Source organism: Carassius auratus, chromosome 12 (genome assembly GCF_003368295.1).
Source record: "Carassius auratus strain Wakin chromosome 12, ASM336829v1, whole genome shotgun sequence".
NCBI lineage: Eukaryota > Metazoa > Chordata > Actinopteri > Cypriniformes > Cyprinidae > Carassius > Carassius auratus.
The window spans coordinates 5,041,025-5,061,653 of NC_039254.1; the positions used below are offsets into that span (position 1 = coordinate 5,041,025).

Below are 20,629 nucleotides of genomic sequence, written 5' to 3' on the forward strand. Positions count from 1 at the left end.
ATGTGTGTTAGGCCTATACAAAAATTAAATAATGTACTTTTTGGTAAATTATTATTATGTACATTGTGTTTATGTACATTGTTTATAATACAATAATGTTTTCATATGTTATCTTTTTGACTGTTATATTGTGTATATAATGTTTGTTACTGGCTTATGTTAAATTATTCTTATTTTCCATAACAGCAGTGGCTAAATATTTATTAACATCTTGGCATTATTAGCCTTATAAGACTATTATATGATCTAGAATATTCATAGATACAGTATATAAAGCAACTTGACTGTTTATTTTATTCAATTTTATTTTATTTCACAAATACGACAAATTTGTAAAAATAAAAATAAAAAAAATCAATAAAACATGAATAAAATGCTGTCAACTGCATTAAAACCAACATCATTAACCAGACTAAAATAAACATATTACTGCCATTAAATCGAAAAGTAAATTAAGACCTTTTTGTCTTAATAATCATGTGGCTATTTGAACAGTCTCGTCTTCCTCTGACTTTAGATCTTGGATTTTTTGTAGATAATAATAATAATAATAATAATTACACCAATGATGAGATAAAAGAACAAACTTCATTATTATTTTATCATTATTTTAATACTTTTTAATATAATTTATCTTGTTTTGCTTTGCAGTAATGCATTGCATAGGAAAAATAAACAAACCAAAAAACTGGTTTAGAAATGTGTAAAATGATGTAGAGTCAGACATTTAATATTATTTTATAAAATTATTGAAGGATGCCTTTTATACAGGGTTTTCTGTACTTTTATTTTATATGAAATATTCTGAATGACTGAATGTCAGTGGACATGACTGCCACCATATTTTAAAAAAATGACTGTATCTAAACATTATGTAGTTTATAACAGCGTGAATAATAAATTCGTAATTTTGAAAATGACGGAAAGTCATGACAGCATATACTGTAGAAAGTAAGGCATTTCCAAAAGCATGTAACCATCCAGCCGTGACTTCATTCACTTATTTAGAGCACGTCTGAAGGCTCTGACTAATGTACTCAAAGTGAACAACACCATGATCACAATTCAGTGACATCTCTCCCCTTTAAAGTAACTGACAGCTGGTCAACCAGTCAGCTGACCGGCAACAGCTAAACAGGGGTGGAACTAGACAGGGTCTCAGTCAGAGAACAGATCTAAGTTTACAGAGACTGAGACAGAAGTGGGGACAAGGGACCGTCTGGGACGCCTTGCTTTCCAGTTCTGACTATTTGCACAAGTTGTTTTTATTTTTCTCTGGAGTTGCTGGCTTAATTTGCTAAAAGTATGAATGTTCAAAAGTGTGCCAGGTGTGGGTTTGTGGTGTACCCAGCGGAGAAGCTCAATCTTATTGGTCAGGCAAGTATATGTCTCAAATATCTTACATATTAACATGATAGTACATAGATAATCATAAAGCATCAATGTATTTTTCGGTTAAGTTTAACCATGTTTTCTATGATGTAAGAAAGACAGATTTCAGGAGAAGGAATTGGATTCAGTTAATTTTAAAATGCACATTTTCTCATTCTGCATCTAAGTGTCTCTATTCTCTTTCAGAACTGGCACAAAGCATGTTTTCATTGCGAGGTCTGTAAGATGGTTCTGACGGCCAATAATTTTGTCAGCCATCAGAAAAGGCCGTACTGCCAAGTGTAAGTTTTGGAGTCATTTTTTGCTTGAATATAATTTTTTTTTACAAATTAAGGCTTTGTGTTTTAATAAATCAGCATTATTTACTATTGCTTTATTACTAAAGGTGTAATTTGAAATTACTGCATAGTTTGACCATTAAATGCATTGTTTATTTTTTATTTTACATCTAATAGGCATAATCCAAAAAACAACACTTTCACAAGTGTTTATGAGACCCCTGTCAACATCAATGCCAAGAAGCAATCTGAAGCAGTCAGTGAGGTGAGGTTTGTTTACTTCACAGATTTACTCTACATCTGACAAAGTACTATAAATGAACTACGTACATCTTAGGCTGAGGCTATAAAAAACAATACCTGTATAAAATATTTTGGTTTTCTGTAAAATTATTTGATGTAGTATTTTCAAGTGTGAAGTTCTAAGGTAATGCTGTTAATCTGAAGTGTTTTCATATAAAATATAATGATTATAACTAATCATTAGTTATAACTTATTTTGAGATGATGACCAGTTGACTGTACATTACACCACTTTAGGTACATGGCTTCTTACCAAATAAATACATATATAATATAATGGTAGCACTTTATTTTACAGTCCTGTTCCTCATGTACATACTATGTACTTATTATAGTAATTACAATAACTAGGTAATAACTAGGTAATAACCCTGAACCTACCCCTAAACCTAACCCTACCCCATGTAGTTACCTTGTGTTACCAGAACTTTCTTAGATAAATACACTGTAAGTACACTATAAGTACATGTTAGTACACGTACTGTAAAATAAAGTGCAACCAATATAATACATATTTTCTTTTATATAGAATATAATGAATATTGGGTAAGGCATAATGTACAGTCAGCTGATCACTATTGCAAAATAAACTCTTTAAAACACACACACACACACACACACACACACACACACACACACACACACATATATATATATATATATATATATATATATATATATATATATATATATATATATATATTTATATATATATACATATTTTTTTGTGATAATGGCCAGTTGACTGTATATTACACCATTTGAAATAAATATGAATGCATAGTATATTAAGATCTGAGTTTAACTTATCTTGCCTGCTTACTTAGATCAAAGTATCTTGTTAGTTTACTCATGGAGACTTTAAAAATAGATTTGTTTAAATATTTGAGCTCATAAACTCATTTGAAAGTGTGCAGAAAATAATATTTTTTATAAATAAATTATATACATTCTTTTCAAAATCTTCCAGATTCAAGGAATCTTTGCAGTAAGACTTTTAGGCAGCCTGGTACTAAACTAGTGGTGCTCAACGTATTTACTGTCTGGATATTGCTAACTGATTTACAATCAAAAAGAACTGAACATGGGTCATTTTGCCGGTAAAACCCCCTATATATTATATGAGCTGGGTCTGTATATATTATAAGGTCTGTTTTTAGGAGAGCTCAAAGGCCCTGGTGACTCTACAGGTTTGGAATGAGAACTGCATCTCTCCAGTTATTTCTGTGGTGTGACATGATACTCTGCTCTGGCCTTCTTTATGTATTTGCTGTTTAAATTTATACCTCATGAACATGGCCCACCTCTCTTCCTTTCCTGCTTCCTTTCCCTCTCTCTGCTTCTCTGAATCTCTCTCTGTGGGATCCCAGCTGCCCCTGTCTGTCAGTGGGCTCTAGAGGGGCCTTCGTGCAGACTGACAGAATGCAGAACACCACATCAGCATTACATTCAACATGTCTAATTTCATTTCTTCCCTGAAATATTACATGAAGACAGTGTGGAATAACAGCACCCACTAGCATCACTGATGTTGCATGTCTCTGAATATGACTTTTTACAGTATGTGAAATTCCATCATTCTTCATACATCAGTAATTACAGAAAGATGATTACAGACTGAATCATTAGCATGTTTATTGTGCTAATAGGAAGCACGCTAACATTTCTCTGTTTATATCTCTCTGGTTTCTAGAATAAATATAGAGAAGAAGGGGAGCGCTTCATGTCCACTTTCAGCTATGACATGAGATCAAAAGAAATCGAGCAAGCTCGTAAGGCCAGCCAGCTTGCCAGTCAGGTGAGTAGTTAAAGGAAGTAGTACCATAAATCCATTATGTTTTAGCTGTGGGTTATTTTTTTAACATATGACCATTTTTTAATCTTTCTGAAAGCAGCAAGGTTACCAAACTGAATTTGTGGGCCAACAGTCATTTTATTCGGGCAGCGTTACCAGCCAGGAAATTGTGCGTGTGACCCAAGCACAGAAGACCATTAGCGATGTGAGTTATCAGATTCAGACTCAATGAGAAAATGAAAAACGAGGCTCTTGCTTTTTTGCTGCACCTATAATTGGATAAATTATGATGATGAATTACAAAGAGTGGTAATTTGGGCTGCAGGTGGAATATAAACGAGGCCATGAGGCACGTGTGACGCAGTTTACCTCTGTAGCCGACACACCTGAGATGTTACATGCCAAGACTGGAGTCTCATTGGCCAGTGATGTAAGGATACATTTCCAAAAGTGACCTTACTGACTGAAATGACATACATGGTTTTAAAAATCCAGTAATCTTTATAAATCTTCTTGTATTCCAATCAGATAGATTTTGTGGTTAATTTTCTCAAAATGTTCATATACTGGCTACTGAAGCTAAATATGGAAGCAATACGTCCTCTTTTTATTTCAAAATTGCTTAAAATGTCCAGGTTTTTGGCTTTGTTTTCCTATTGTTTTCATCCTTGCTGAAGGATGAGTGACTGAAAAGTAGTTTGACCATTAGTGTGCAAGCAACCAATCTTAAACCAAAAGCCAATTCCTGGACATTTTAGCCAGTTACAAATACCCAGCTAGGACTGTCCAGGACATACGGTCACACAGTCATCTGGAGGCCTTCTTCTTACCCCTGTTTATGTGATTAGTCATTTCACACATTTGTTTCTTATCTGTTTTGTTATATGCTGATTCAAAGGTGAAATACACAGAGGAATACGAGCAGTCTAAAGGAAAGGGCAGTTTCCCAGCTATGATCACGCCAGGATATGAAATGGCAAAGAAAGCCAATACACTGGCTAGCAATGTAAGTAAAGTTTAGGTTGCAAAGAGTTCAGTTTCTTTCTCAGAAAGTTGAATATTCCTTTCTTTTTTATTCAGGTGGAGTATAAAAAAGGCCACGAAGAACGAGTGTCAAAATACACCGCTGTGGCGGATACTCCTGATGTGCTTCTAGCTAAAAATCAAGGGAAGATTGTCAGTGATGTAAGTGAATAGAATCGTAAAAATTATTTGTGGCAGCACAATATCTTAATTTGGCATCTCCTTCTATAAAAACAGTATGTCTACGCTGAGGAATATGAACAGCAGAAGGGCAAAGGCAGTTTTCCTGCCCACTTCACTCCCGGATACCAGGTGGCTAAAAAAGCTGGCGAGATGGCCAGCAAAGTAAGTGTCCAAATGTGTAAATCACTTGTGAATGCCAGCTGCGTGTGCATGCCAGTTGTATACTAATGTGTTGTTTTTGTTACAGGTGAAATATCAACAGAAATATGAGCAGGAGATTAAGGGCAAGGCAAGCACTGATGCTGGTTCTGCAGAGTTTACTTTGGCTAGAGAGAATGCAGAGCACTTCAGTCAGGTGACACAGTGTTCATTAGTGCATATAATGCACATTCAATATGTCCTCACATATGGTTATACTGAATGTCTCTAATTCCTTTAGCATGCCTATACTGAGGAATATGAACAGCAAAAGGGCAAGGGCAGCTTCCCTGCTATGATTACCCCTGGTTACCAGATGGCCAAGAAAGCCCATGACATAGCCAGTGATGTGAGTATCAGCGCATCCTCACTGTTTAAGTCGTCTGTTGTTCTAGATTTTTCACTTTTCACAGTAGGAATTACACCAGTTCTGTCCCAGTCAGGGTTCAGGGTTATCATAGTAAACTAAAACTTAAACTAAACATTTGTTTCACTTGAAATACAATAAATGTTAATTGAAATAAAATATAAAAAACTTAACAGCGAATTAAAAATGCAACATTTCCATTTTCCTTTTGTTTAACTTGATGTACTAAAATAACAAATAATTAAATAAAAAAATGCATTTAATAAAAAATACATAAACATTTATAGACCGCAAAAACTGGTAAAAATTGAAAAACACTCAACAAAATGACTTAAATTTTAATTAAAATGAACAAGAAAGCAGAAACTATAAAAATAAAATGTAATTCAAAATATTACCAAAAAATATCTTAGTATCTCAATGATATTAAAATAGCACTGTCAGACTTATTACCATTAACTAGAAATAAAATAATTAATAGCATGTTTGCTAACTGAAAAAAAGTAAATAGAACATATAATTATTAGAAGAAATATATAAGTACTAAAAATTAAACTAAAATTAAAATGAAAACTAAAAAACAGAGAAATTCAAGCTAATTCAAAATAAGAATAAAAAATATAATAGTTCATAAATAATACCAAAATAATCCCAGTTAACGTTTTCTCACCTTGGCCTGTCATCACTCACAATGTGGAATACAGTATGTACATTTTCTCCGATGACTCACACTGAGAATCCAATGTTGTCACTCAAGAGGCATCAGGACAAGTTTAGAAACACTGACTGTCTAAATGACTGATTGTGTATGTTCTCTCATGTCACAGGAATTCATCCTGACAGATCAGGCATTGAGCTTTTTCTGGTATTGTTGTGTTTAAACACCTTTCTCATCCCCCTCTCTCCATGTTTAACATGCAGCTGAAATATAAGAAGGATTTGAATAAGATGAAGGGATCTTCTGCATACCACACTCTGAACACTGACGACAACTTGACTCTGAACTGTGCACGCAAAATCAACAAGCTTGTGAGCGAGGTGAGCGATTTATGCCCTTAGTACATTGCCTACATCAGGTGCAGCAGAACAGATGGATGGCATATTCACTTTTGCCCGTTAAACATATTTAGCAACAGCATTGATTAGTTAGCTGTAGATAACTTGGCTTACTGAGTGCATTTTGGGAAGCACATGTGCAAAAACAAAAAGAGAGGATCAGAGAACTCATCTGTCATCGTCTCAGTCAGACATAACATCTCCACACCTGCATTCTCCACATCCCATGAGCCTAGCCACCCACAGACATAAACAAAGACAACAAGCCCAGGGGCCACATCATCATTCTATTTTCACTCTCTTACATGCCACAATGTATGCCTGATAATGCCATACCATGTCCTCATCCTTCCTTGATTTACAAGCAAATGTCAAAAGGGCATATGGTTTTCTGTATGTAGTGCATGAAGTTCACCACAAATGACAGAGGCTTAAAATTCCACAACTTCATTGCCTACATGACAGAGACATCCTTCCCTTATACAGGTTGAATACAAGAAGGACCTTGAGAACACCAAAGGCCACAGCATCAACTACTGTGAGACGCCACAGTTCAAGAATGTGTCAAAGATCGCCAAGTTTACCAGTGATGTGAGCTCCTCATCAGTGATACTACTGCTATATACAAAGAATGACAGCATATTCTATATTTAATGTGTTGCTGTGCTGGGCACCTGTGTGCAGGCATATGCAAGCTTATTCACTCAGTTTATGATTGCAGAATAAATACAAGGAGAATTACACCAATCACATGAAGGGGCACTATGAGGGTGGAGGCATCGATAAGAAGACCATGCATGCCATGAATGTCAGAAAGCTTGCCAGTGATGTAAGACGAAACCCTTTTCTGAACATAATATCTCTTGTTGCTCATATTACATTTTTAAAAATTCATATGGTAGCAGAATTAGTAAAAGTAAACTACGAAGCATTTGTCCAATTTCAAAATAAGAAGCTTTTGTAGTAAATAAGTACATACTAAGATATTTTATACATGTTACTAATTATATTAAATATACATGAGTTGTTTACATATTTTCCAATACCATTTGATTTCAGATTGCCTACAAATCAGAATATGAGCAGGAGAAGCATGTTCAGAGTGAGTACAACTACCCAGCCACCATCACTCCATCCTATCAGTCACAGAAGAAACTGGAGCCGCTCAAAGATGTAAGCCTATATCATTCTTCATGTGCTGGCTAATCTGCTTAGAACTTGTCTATCAGTAAGTGTGCCATCCTGACAGCTTGTAAAGTGCTGCCTCAGACTTATAAATGAGCTTCACGCTTGTAAACATGCAAGCTAATCTAAATGGATGTCTTATTTTCTCCCACACAGAAAAACTACAGACAGCATATCGACAAGCTTAAATTCAGCCAGGTTACAGACACTCCTGAAATTGTGCAAGCCAGAATCAATGCAAACCAGCTGAGCAATGTATGCATAATTTGTCCTTGTCAATGATTGTTTAAGTGAATTTAATGTAATATGTCTAAGCCTCACATATAACCTCTCATTCAAGCTGAACTATAAAGCCAACTATGAGAAGACAAAGACGCAGTACACATTATCTCAAGATACACCAGAACTTAAAAAGGCCAAAGTCAATGCAGAGCTCGCCAGTGATGTAAGCCTATACTCATATTCCAGAGCCTTGCCACATGTTTGTCATCCTTATGTATAGTTTGCAGATTTTGACTGTGTTGTTAAGTGTTGTCTTCCTGGACGTTCACAGATCAAATACAAAGAGAACTGGGAGAAGAACAAATCCAAAGCATGTGATATCGGCCTGGACACACTGACATTCAAAGCTGCCAAAGCCTCTCGAGACCTGGCTAGTGATGTAAGTATCAAATGTTCAATGTTTAAATGTAAATGTCATTCAAATTTTGTTTTCAGGGGTTGATTTGATTTATTGGGCTGTACAGATCAAGTATAGGGAAGCATATGCAAAGAACAAAGACAAAGCCATTGGAATGGATGTGAGTGACTCCAAAACAATGCACTCCCTTCAGGTGGCCAAGCTAAGTAGTGAGGTCAGTACCCAAAGTCAGGTTGAGTTTAACAAAAGTATATTATGAGTGTGCATCTTTAGGCTAAACAAAATATCCAATCAAATTTCTTTGCTATATAGGTTGCTTATAAAAAGGATTCTAAGGAGACTCAATCCAAGTGCAACCTGCCTCTAGACATGGTGAATCTTAGTCATGCTAAGAAGGCTCAGGCCCTGGCCAGTGATTTGGACTACAGGAAGAAGTTACACGATTATACCGTCCTGCCTGATGACATGAAAGTGCAGCAAGCTAAGAAAGCCTACCAACTGCAGAGTGATGTAAGAAAAAGAAAGCATGTTCTGAGTAGAATGATACACATGCTGTGCTTTATGCATGCTACTGTATATGCATATATGATTTTGCTTTTTTAGAACCAGTACCGATCAGACCTGAACTGGATGAAAGGAGTCGGGTGGGAGGCTGATGGTTGCCTTGATGTAGAACAAGCCAAGAAAGCAGGAGAACTAGTCAGTGAGGTTGGTCATTACACAATTTTGATTCCCTACTGATTAGACTTGCATATCTGGTCAACAGCATTTTATTAGGCTTCTTAACTAGCTTTACCACCAAGATGTCTTTGGTCTTCACCAGGAAGATAATGCTGGACTTAACACATTTACTCAAACTGTGCATTTTCCACCTCTATATAGAAAAAGTACCGTCAGAAGGTGGACAATGTGAAATTCACACAAGTGGCAGACACTCCTTCCATCATACATGCTAAGAAGAGCCAGGAGCTGCAGAGTGGGGTAAGATATGATCCATCCAATTGGATATTTATCTTCTCTGTGTATATTTCTGGTATTGATTGGCCTTTTCTTGTACTCAGCTGGCGTACAAAGCAGGCACTGAACAGACGATGCACCAGTACACTATAAGCAAAGATGAGCCTCTCTTCAAGCAAGCCAAAGCTAATGCAGAGCTTCTTAGTGAGGTATGAACTGAATCACTTGAAACTGTTGCTTATGTTGCACCAATAACCTACACATGAGCTAACAACTCAGCGCCTGTTTTCAATCAACAATTTAAACTGGTGATTTTCAGAAATCATATAAGAGTAGATGGGAAGAGCAGAGGGAGAAGGGTTTTGAACTTGGCTTGGACTCGCTTTCAATTCTCGCAGCCAAAACAACAAGAGATCTCGCCAGTGATGTGAGTGACCAAACACCCTACTGATGCACAAGACTCACAAATAGACACTCAAGGGAAGCTCAAGTGTTTTGACTAATAATCTAATGTAACTTTCCTGATATTCCATATATTTAGGTGAAGTACAAGCAAGAATATGAGATGACAAAAGGGAAGATGATTGGCGTGAAGACTGTTTCAGATGATTCTCTGATGGCCCATTCAACCAAGGCTACCAAACTCCAGAGTGACCTCAACTACAAGAAAGAGTATGAGGACACCAAGACCAAATACAGTGCCTCACTCGATATGATGAACCTCACCCATGCCAAGAAAGCCCAGGAACTGGCCACTGAGAAAAATTACAAAACCTTCTTACACGAGTACACCATCTTGCCCACTGATATGACGGTGGAATGGGCCAAGAAAGCTTATGGCCTACAGAGTGATGTAAGAGTTATCCCAGCATTCAATTGCATGAATGGCTTGTAAAGTCAAAACAGACACAAACATGCATACTGTTTGGAATTATGCATCAAAAAGTTGTTTTCTTCACAGAAAAAGTATCGCTCCGACTTAAACTGGATGAAAGGGGTGGGATGGGAAACCACCGGATCCCTTGATATACAGCAGGCCAGAAAAGCTACAGATTTAGCCAGCGAGGTACAGATCGACCTGAACACGACCCAAGACAAATTCTAAAATCAACTAACTTCACATCACCAGATTTCTAGGTCATCAGCAGGACCCTCTGAAAATGAAATGTATACTTAACCATTAGAAGAGAAGTTATGTTATGTTTGCATAGCAAATAGTAGAAGTGATAGGTTATATTTAGCGGGGTAAGGAATAGGAAATAACTTTTTCCTCAATTCATCAGTACTTTGTATAGTTTATTAAGAACCCTTGTCTCAGCAAGCATCAGAAAACAGTTTTTTTTATTTAAAATTGCCTTCAGAAAACTGACATTTCTTGTTAAAAGAATATAAGCACATGCTTTGTTATTTAAACTCAGCTAAAATAGAGAAGCACATGCCTGGGGTTAGCATTTCAATTACACATCTGTTTAAAGGTATTGTGAGATGATTGAACCATATCGTCCTTGAAATGAAAGACCTTGGGGGCCATACACCCAAGAGATAATGAATTCAAAACACACTCTACATCTCCCAGCACTGACAGTCGGTATAAATCTTTGCCACGTGTTGTGTTTGTTCCAGAAAAAATACAGACAGGATGTAAGTGCTCTGAAGTTTACCAGCGTGGAGGATACACCAGAGATGGTCCAGGCCAAAATCAGTAGCAAACTGGTTCTTGATGTACGTGCATTAATTATTCTTTCTATGAATCTATGCACTGATTTTGATGACAACCAGTAAAAGAGATTGGAATTTACTCATGAATGTGATTGTGAATGTGAAATATCTTCATGTTGACAGAGATTATACCGAGAGAAAGGAGAGAATGAAATGCACAAGTACACACTGATTGGAGATATTCCAGAGCATGTGCAGGCTAAGATCAATGCCATGAACCTCAGCGAGGTGAGAATCCATACCAAACACTGCTGTTGCTGTTTCAGAAACTATTAAACACATGCACAAAGAATTGAATTTCCATATTAAACTGCTAAAAGTAGAATTATTTTCTATATAGTCACACTACAAAGAGTCCTGGAGAAAGATCAGAGATGGTGGCTACAAGTTGCGCTTGGATGCTATTCCATTCCAAGCAGCCAAATCTTCTTCAGATATCCTCAGTGATGTGAGTAGTTTGTACACAATAGATGAACCACAGTTTATTTTGGTTATCTGTCTGTCTAACTTGTATAAATGTTTGCCTCCAGCAAAAGTACAAGGCACAGTTTGAGAAGACAAAAGGGAAGATGATTGGGCTAAGGGGACTACAGGATGACATAAACATAGCTCACTCTGTGCATGCCACAAATATACAGAGTGATGTGAGTATTCTAGAAGATTGAGCAAGGCAACAGCATTAGGAGTACCACATAAACGAGTTTGAGAGGTCGTGCACAAGTGATTGATGAGCTTTCTATTTCCTTAGCTCAAATACAAAATGGACTCTTCTAAGGTGCACTCTCAGTTCCATCTACCAATGGATATGTTGGATGTGCTCCATGCTAAGAAGGCTCAGTCTCTGGTCAGCGATCAGGACTATAGACTTACATTGCACAAGTATACAACACTGCCTGATGACCTCAAAGTGCAGGCTGCCAAGAGAGCATATGAACTGCAGAGCGAGGTAATGGCTTAATTAATACTGGCACTACTACTGCTAATACTCATTGTTCACAGAATGCCTCTTGTAAGTTCTCTTGAACATGTTTCATTTTTGCAACAGAAAATCTACCGCTCTGATCTGAACTACCTTCGTGGTGCGGCCTGGATTGCCACTGGTGCCCTACAGATTGAGGGATCTAAACGAGCCACAGATCTAATTAGCGAGGTATGAATGCATTTCTAAATATTAATCCAGCATTTTCATCTGCATTACTGTTCAAAAGTTTGGGTTTGGTAAGATTCGGTAAGACATTTAAATTGTTACAAAACATTTCTATTTCAAATAAATGCAGTTCTTCTGAGCTTTCTATTAGTCAGAGATTACTGAAAGAAAATGTATCAAGGTTTTCACAAAAATAGCATATGGCATAACTGTTTTTAACATTGATTATAATAAGAAATGTTTCTTAAGCACCCGCATCATATTCAGATTCTTTCTGAAGGATCATGTGACACTGAAGACCACGAGGAACGGCTGCTGAAATTTTAGCATTGCCATAACAAGAATAAATTACATTTCAAAATATTAAAATAGAAAACAGTTATTTTAAATCGCAATAATATTTCACAATATTCCAGTTTTAGTACTTTTGATAAAATAAATGCAGCCTTGATTAGCATAAGAGACTTCTTTCAAAAGCTTTAAAAATCTTACAGCCTCCAATCTTTTGAATGTTAGTGTTTATTTTAAGATTTAATTATATATGTATTTATTATACTGTACTGTATTTTTCTTTTGCCGAACAGAAAAAGTATCGCCAGCTGCCCTACTCATTCAAGCACACATCCGTCACGGATTCTCCAGATATTGTGCATGCTAAGACCAGTAACAAGATCACTAATGAGGTAGGAGAACATTGCCAATATTGTTTCAGTGCTTTGTGATTTACAGAGAACAGGGATTATAATCTCTTGTGGTCTGATGTTATTTAGCGCCTGTACAAAGAAAAGGGAGAGAACTTCAGGCACAACTACACCATTACTGCCGAGAGACCTGAAATCACCCAGGCCAAAATTAACGCTGCTAACTTCAGTGATGTAAGATGAGCCTTCCAAGTCTATTTTAGTGTTAATGGATATTGCTACATAATTAAAAAAATCCCCCTTTTTAAACCTGATACCTCATCTCAAAAATATTCTAAAGAAGAAGCTATTAAAATGAACCTACATGCAAGATGCTAGAGAAAAAGTTTAAAAATTATCTTTTTTTTTGTTTCAGGTTAAATACAAGGAGTCATGGCATACACTAAGAGCTCAGGGTTATAAACTCACCATGAAGGATATCCCCTTCCAGGCTGCCAAAGCCTCCACCAGCATTGCTAGTGATGTAAGAATACCCTCTTTCATTTTACACACATAAACATCAATGGTCAAAAACAGCTGTGATCAACTCATGCATTAATATTCATAAGCAATCACGCTGTTAACTTTATGGTAACCAACAGTTCCTACATCCAGTTCACATGTTCACCTCTTTGCCCTGGTAGGTCCAGTACAAGCACAACCATGTATTGGAGAAAGGCAAGCACATCGGAGCTCGCGGTGTTCATGAAGACTCGCATTTAATGCACTGCTTAGAAATGGGCCGTCTGCAGAGTGACCAGCATTATCGCAAAGACGCTGCGTCTGTTAGTGGCCAGTACCAGCTGCCTCTAGACATGGTGAACCTGGTTCATGCCAAGAAAGCTCAGGCGTTAGCCAGCGACCAGGATTACAAGACTCACATACACTCTTACACAGCTCTACCTGATGATATAAAGGTGCAATGGGCCAAAAAGGCTTATGACCTGCAGAGCCAGGTGAGAACGACTATGAAAGATTAACAAGATGGTTGAACTTAATCTCGAGTTTTGGTTTTAAACATAATCTTGTCTTCTTTATCTTTTAAAGAATGTATACAAATCAGATCTGAACTTCATGAAGGGAGTGGCCTGGGACTCAGTAGGTGCACCCCAGCTGGAGTCTGCAAAGAAAGCTGGAGAACTCATTAGTGATGTAAGTCACACTTCCTGTAAATTCAACATGAAATCCAAAAAAATGTATAGTCGTACATTTTCTAGCATACTGTAATAAAATCATAAAGTCTTGGCTAATAACGAATACCTTCTGTAGAAAAAGTATCGTCAACATCCTGACAGTCTGAAGTTCACTCAAGTAGCTGATTCACCTGATATCATCCACGCAAAGAACAGCTACATGCAGTGTAGTGAGGTAAACCTCGCTCACATTTCTTATACCAGTGTGTGTTGCCAGTAGCTGTTTTGTGTGATGTGAATAACAAGAGTTGTATCCTGTTTCAGAGGATGTATAAATCTGGAGACTCTGACTCTATGCACAAGTACACATTACCTCCTGATCATCCTGACTTCATCAGAGCAAGGATCAATGCTCAGCAAATTAGCGATGTAAGCCAGCTGTTGATTGGTACTCTTGCAAGATGTATTTAATGTTTTTAAAGAAGTCTCTTATGGCTACATTTATTTAATCAAAAATACAATAAAAACAGTAATAATATTACAATTTAAAATAACTGTTTTCTATTTCAATATATTTTAAATATATAATTTATTTTTGTGATAGCAAAGCTGAATTTTCAGAAGCTATTACTCCAGGATTGTGTTACATGATCCTTCAGAAATATTCTGAAGTAAAAACGTGTTTTCAGCATTGATAATAATAAATGTTTCTTTAACATTTGAGAACCAACGCCGCATATTAGACTGCTTTTTAAGGATCATGTGGCATTGAAGACTAGAGTAATGGCTGCTGAAAATTTGCCAGTAAACTAAATAAAAAAGTATACTAAAATAGAAAACATATTTTTTAAGAGACTTCTTTCAAAAACATAAAAAAACATTAAACATTCCAAACTTTTCAATGGTAGTGTACATAATTTAACATTGTCTATGTCCCTTTTTTCCTTTCATTTTGCAGAAAGTGTATAAAAAATCAGGTGAGCAGGTGATGTCTGCAGGTTACGACCTCAAGTTAGATGCCATTCCCTTCCAGACAGCCAAGGCGTCTCGAGAAATTGCTAGTGATGTAAGTCAGAATCAAACTGTGAACTATTTTCTTAATAAAAACCCATCTTTAGAATGGTAATTTAATATATGTTGTACCGTTCCTTCTCAGTTCCGCTACAAGGAGGAATTTGTCAGAGGCAAAGGCCAGCAGGTGGGCCTCCTCAGCGTTGAGGATGACCCCAAGATCAGACACTCACTGGCTGTAGGGAAGCTCCAGAGTGACAACGAGTACAAGAAGCAGTTCCAGGAGACACGCTCTCAGTTTAAGATCCATGGCGACCAGCCTGAGTTCCTGCATGCTAAGAAGAGCCAGGCTCAGCTCAGCAACCTCAACTATCGCCAACATCTTCACGATTATACCTGTGATCCTAATCAACTCAACGTCAAACATGCTAAACAAGCATACCAGCTGCAAAGCGATGTGAGAACTGGTTTTGGGATTATTCAATGATTTATGACAAACTATAATGATAGCGCTGTATGCTGATGTCTCGGGTGAAATGAGTGGCAAATACTTTGCCATTTGCATGTGAAAATATGAAATTGCAGTGACTTGGTGACATACTGTACACCTAAAAAAAAGGAATGGTTTGCTTATTATTGATGTAGCATGGTTTAATGGTCCTGACCTCTGTGGTTGCAGGTGAACTACAAATCCGATTTGAACTGGATTAAAGGTGTGGGCTGGACCCCACCGGGCTCTCATAAGGCAGAAATGGCCCGCCGTGCAGCAGAACTGGGTCTTGCTGAAGGAGTAACCACTGACGAGGCTATCGCCAAGTATCAGCAGCTGAGGGTGAGACACAACTCGGACCCACTTTATATTAAGTGGCCTTAACTACTATGTACTTATATTTTAATTAATAGTTTAGTACAATGTACTTATTTTGTACATACATGTTTTTACATTGTACTTATATTTTTTAAAAAAACTACATGTAATTACATCTGTATTTAATTTCTGTAATAACATTTATAATTACACTGTTGACCCATACTTTACACCTTAACCCACCCTTAAACTTACCCATACCTCCAACCCTCTCCCTAACCTTACCCCTATCCCACCTCAATAGCAGCAAAAGTGTATAACAATACAATATGAACACAATGAGTACATTGTACTTATTTTTTATGTAAGTACATAGTAGTTAAGGCCACCTAATATAAAGTGGGACACAAAACTCTGTATCACAGTCTTATACATTAGCTCAATAAATGTAAATATGACTTTTTAGCTCTGTTCTATAACCTACTGTAGTTAGCTGCCTTGCTATTCTACAGATAGCATACTAACCATCATGGAACATTTGGAATGCTCTACTTTGGCAGTAACTCCACAAGTTACACAAATAGCACTGTTGATCACAACTGATTTCAGTAGAGTTTGGTGTCAGCATGTAGCTAAACTAACAAAATAAAAACACAAATATTGGATATACTGCACATTACGTTTAATTAAACTGAGCACATTTTTTATTGATACTTGTAGTGTTGAAAGTCACAATGAAATGTAAAGACTGATCTTTTTTTTCAATATTGTGCTGTACATCCGAGTGTAAAAGTCTAATTATAACATTTTCATTAAGAGATAAAAAAAAGTTTAAAAATTAAACATACATGGATAAGTTTATTCACAATACGATCTATAACCAGTGTTATTTTAGTATTATTTATATACTATAATTTAAAAGTAAAAACTATTTATACATTTTTTTTTCCACTGAGCTTATCAGTTTTATGCGATTGCCTTTTCCTTTAAGAACATGTCATGTTGCCTCAGAATTAGGCTAAAACAAAACAAGGTTTCTTATAAGGCTTATAAGGTTGGTTGTGGGCTTCGAGTCATGAGTGTGCCTTCAAATGCTGCTTCAATATGCAGTGCACTAGGTTTTGGAACAGAGCAATTGTCATAATTTTGACATTTTGACATTTTTACCACATTACCAAATTGCCTATATTTTCTTTCCCCTATAATATAATGCATTTCATTATTTTCTTCTGTTTCAGATGCTCCAGAGACAGCAGGAGTTTCAGGAGCAAGAGCAATCCAACACCGAGCAGACGGAGACCACAAAGGAGTTCCAGCAGCCAGGAGTCAATCCAGATGCTATGGAGATCCTCCACGTCAAGAGGAAGAAGACAATTCACACCACATTCAAGCAGGCCAAGACCACAAAATCCATCACGTCACAGTCTGTTGCTTCCCACTCAACCACAAGTCAGTCTATCACCAACCAGTCCACCAAGAAACAATCCATTATGAGCCAGTCTCATGCTGATGAATCCACCGCAAGTCAGATGAGTGAAAACCGGGCCATCACAGATCAAGCTGCTGCGAAGTCAGGAACAATGTAATCTGCCATTTCTGTCTTCCTTACTTCTGTTTTTTAAATTTCATTGATGAACATCATGTAGATCCTGGTGTTCTTTGACTGTGTTTTCGATTAATCCATGAATGAAGGATATTTAGATGAAAAATGAATGTGAAGAAGGTTATAAGTGAAAAGTGAACATGAAAGTGGTTAAAGTAAGTTCAGACAGTAAAGGGTGGTTGGTTTTCATTTTATTATGGTTTAATGAATGTGCTTATAGTTACAAGAAGATGGACAGAGTATGGAGAAGAGTATGTAAAGAATAGGGGTGAGCATGATTTTGAAGATGTGCTATTTTATTATTACGGTAGATATGGGATATTTTTTATTTGCTGGAAATATGATAAGCCAGAATCAATTGTAAAATGTCTGATTACATTCAAAACATTTAATTCGTCCCTCTGAGAATTCAACAGTTGTCTCTGGGGGTTCTGAAACTGTTTTACTGAAGCTACTGGATCCATTGTATGCACATCAAGCTGCACTTTGTGAGAAAGAACCTCAACTCTGCTTGCAGAGTTTAATAGCTGAACTGTAAGTAAATGTGTGAATTATGACAAATGATAATAAAAGTTATTTTATGTCTAGAACTTGAGCACTAGAGGGCAGTCACAGACAGTTTTATTTTGTCAAGTCAATAGTTTCTTGTAATAAACTTGTTTGACAGACAGACAGACAGGCATAGATAGATAGATAGATAGATAGATAGATAGATAGATAGATGGATAGATAGATAGATGGATGGATGGATGGATGGATGGATGGATGGATGGATGGATGGATGGATGGATGACTTTAAAAGCTGTAAAATGACATTATTCCTTCCAGCAGTTTGGAGGAACTGCTCAGCGGGGCTTCACTATTGCTGGAACATAATGAAAATCAGTTTAAAGAAATAAATCATGTTTATTTTCTTGCTTTTCCAATGCAAGTGTTGACCCATAATGCCTAAAGCAGAGGTGCTGAGCAACTGTTGTGAAGGAACTGGTGATAGTCAGCCCATAGGGACACTTGTGAAGGCTGATGCGAGTTTACAGCTGAGTTCTGAGCACTGGGCTTTTGGTTACGAGAATTTAGGTGGAAAAACCTTTTCAACAGAAAAAGTATGTCTCGTTATTTCCACTGCATATTGGCATATAGAATAAAACAAGTTGTCTGGTTAATGCATGATGAATGTTTATTTTACCTTCAAGCTGTATTACAGTGATAATTTTATACAGTATACCTCTTAGGGTTAGAACAGCTGGGTTTTTAAAGACATTTCTAACAGTTATTCTTCAAGAGCGGCGATAAGATAAACACACAGGATGACAAATTTTTTGCAATTTATGCACATTTTGCATACATATAAAAGCAGTAATGACTGTAAAAATTGCCATTTCTTTAGTTAATGTTCACTACTGAGGAAGAGTAGAGCTTGACAAAGCTTTGAGTAATGTGACCATTTTTCCTATAGAGACAAAAATGGCCTGTGAGTCAGTGGGTTTGTGGTCAAAGTAGCAATAAAATCGTCTGTATGTGCAGACATCATGTCCAGCCTCAGTCCCGTAAGCCCCCTTGTCGCCCAAATTTCTTTATGGCTCTCACTGGGCCTTTCAGAGTGAATTTGTTTTGCTTTTGCTGCTTACTACTGTACAAATGCCCAAGTGTGATTAGAATGAGTCAGTACACAGAGCTGGACTGAATTCTGCTAATGCAAACCTGATTGAAAAAGTTTGGCGTTACCTTGAACAGTTCAAAATGGCAAATGTGCACTGACGTATCTGGTGTTCCTCTTAAATGAAGGCCTTGATCTGATCAGGTTTAAACAGAAGTTTTATGATCCTTCGTGATGGAGATCAATTGCTAAATTCATAACATAACCAGTTCAAACACTTGGCTCTGTTGTTAGTTTGCTTTTGCACAGAAAATTAATGTGCCAAAGATCTTAGGAAACACTGCCCTTAGAGTATAGTTTACACATGTTGTAAATTTCGAGTGTACCTTTAAGCTCATTTTGAAAAGAAAATACAGGACACTGTGCATTTGCTACAGCCAGTAAGTGTGGCACTAGCAGACACACATAAAACTTGACATGGTGGCCGGTCAGTTCTGTCCAGTTTGACGTGAACCTTGTCCGTTTAAAGAGTGCCACATGGCTTGTATAAAGAAAGCCCGACTTAATGAGTTGTATTCCACTGGAGTATTGGCTTTCATGAGTCTGCCTTTCCACATGGAAAATAAGGAAATTCCTGAGTCTTCTGTGCTGCAGCACAAACTGTCAGAATTAGATCCGTAGATGGAAAAATGAACACATGCTCGCTGCTTTAAAATCGTAATGCAACACCAGTGATATTTACAGAAGGGCTTCATAACTAATGGGTCGCGACCCAAAAATGGGTCACAGATCTGTTCTGATAGGGTTGTGGGGAAAAAAACCTTGCTAAATATATATATATATATATAAAGTGCTACTAACCATATAGCCATGCATATTTCAGCTAACAAAATAACTAGACATTAATAACAGAGGAGATTTTGAATTTGATCTTTTGTTCATCCAGTCCAATTCTATAATATTTTGCAGTGAATGCATGCAATGAACTGAACTAGTTCTCACAAAAATAAAATAATCTCTCATTGTTTACTCACCCCTCATGTCGTTCAAAAAAACATGATGTTCCAAACCTGTATGAGTTTTTTTCTTCTGTTGACCAAAAAAGGAGATATTTTGAAGAATATTGGTATCCAAACAATAATTGGTAGCCATTGACTTCCATATATGGAGAAAAAAATACTACAGGAGTCAATGAGTTCTCTATGTTAAAAAATTTGGTGCGGTAAAATGGAAAATACATTGTCAAAACCACTCATTAACTGTCATGGGAGACATCAAGGACCACAAATTGGATGTAACTAAACTTATATACTTGATCCACCAGTGCTTCCTTTTGTCTGTTGACAAACTTGGCTCTTTAAATGTGTCATGTTTAATACATTACAGATCTCCCGTTTCTTATATCTCTCTTTCTCTCACATTTTTTTTTTCTGTGGTCTTTGGCAAGAGGGTTAGAATAAATAAGAGCATGGAAGAGCCAGGGATTTGCCTCTGGTTGCCAGGGCAGGGTGACCTAAGTGTGAAAATGAGAACAGGATGCACTAGAACGGTCGC

At 36.9% G+C, this 20,629-nt stretch overlaps 1 protein-coding gene across 3 annotated transcripts; it reads left to right on the forward strand.

The window, feature by feature from the left end:
* Positions 1 to 1,169: 1,169 nt before the first annotated feature.
* On the forward strand, positions 1,170 to 20,140 carry LOC113111583 (nebulin-related-anchoring protein-like). Of its 3 annotated transcripts, XM_026276464.1 has the most exons (43): positions 1,306 to 1,377; positions 1,579 to 1,673; positions 1,848 to 1,935; positions 3,667 to 3,771; positions 3,869 to 3,973; positions 4,094 to 4,198; positions 4,667 to 4,774; positions 4,849 to 4,953; positions 5,029 to 5,136; positions 5,222 to 5,329; positions 5,414 to 5,521; positions 6,461 to 6,577; positions 7,082 to 7,186; positions 7,317 to 7,424; positions 7,655 to 7,768; positions 7,937 to 8,035; positions 8,121 to 8,225; positions 8,334 to 8,441; positions 8,527 to 8,634; positions 8,733 to 8,930; positions 9,024 to 9,128; positions 9,303 to 9,401; positions 9,482 to 9,586; positions 9,697 to 9,804; positions 9,919 to 10,230; positions 10,339 to 10,443; positions 11,001 to 11,099; positions 11,220 to 11,324; positions 11,437 to 11,544; positions 11,627 to 11,740; positions 11,845 to 12,042; positions 12,142 to 12,246; positions 12,828 to 12,926; positions 13,014 to 13,118; positions 13,300 to 13,407; positions 13,568 to 13,879; positions 13,971 to 14,075; positions 14,193 to 14,291; positions 14,381 to 14,485; positions 15,015 to 15,122; positions 15,213 to 15,524; positions 15,747 to 15,899; positions 17,114 to 20,140. In XM_026276464.1, the coding sequence occupies exons 1-43, from the start codon at positions 1,306 to 1,308 to the stop codon at positions 17,459 to 17,461; spliced, it is 5,586 nt and encodes a 1,861-aa protein (XP_026132249.1). In that variant the 3' UTR covers positions 17,462 to 20,140. The 3 variants fall into 3 exon arrangements, with proteins under 3 accessions (XP_026132251.1, XP_026132250.1, XP_026132249.1); XM_026276465.1 differs by lacking the exons at positions 13,568 to 13,879; positions 13,971 to 14,075; positions 14,193 to 14,291; positions 14,381 to 14,485; positions 15,015 to 15,122 and having other exon boundaries at positions 1,171 to 1,377; XM_026276466.1 differs by lacking the exons at positions 8,334 to 8,441; positions 8,527 to 8,634; positions 8,733 to 8,930; ... (2 more) ...; positions 9,482 to 9,586; positions 9,697 to 9,804 and having other exon boundaries at positions 1,170 to 1,377.
* The last annotated feature ends 489 nt before the right edge of the window (positions 20,141 to 20,629 follow it).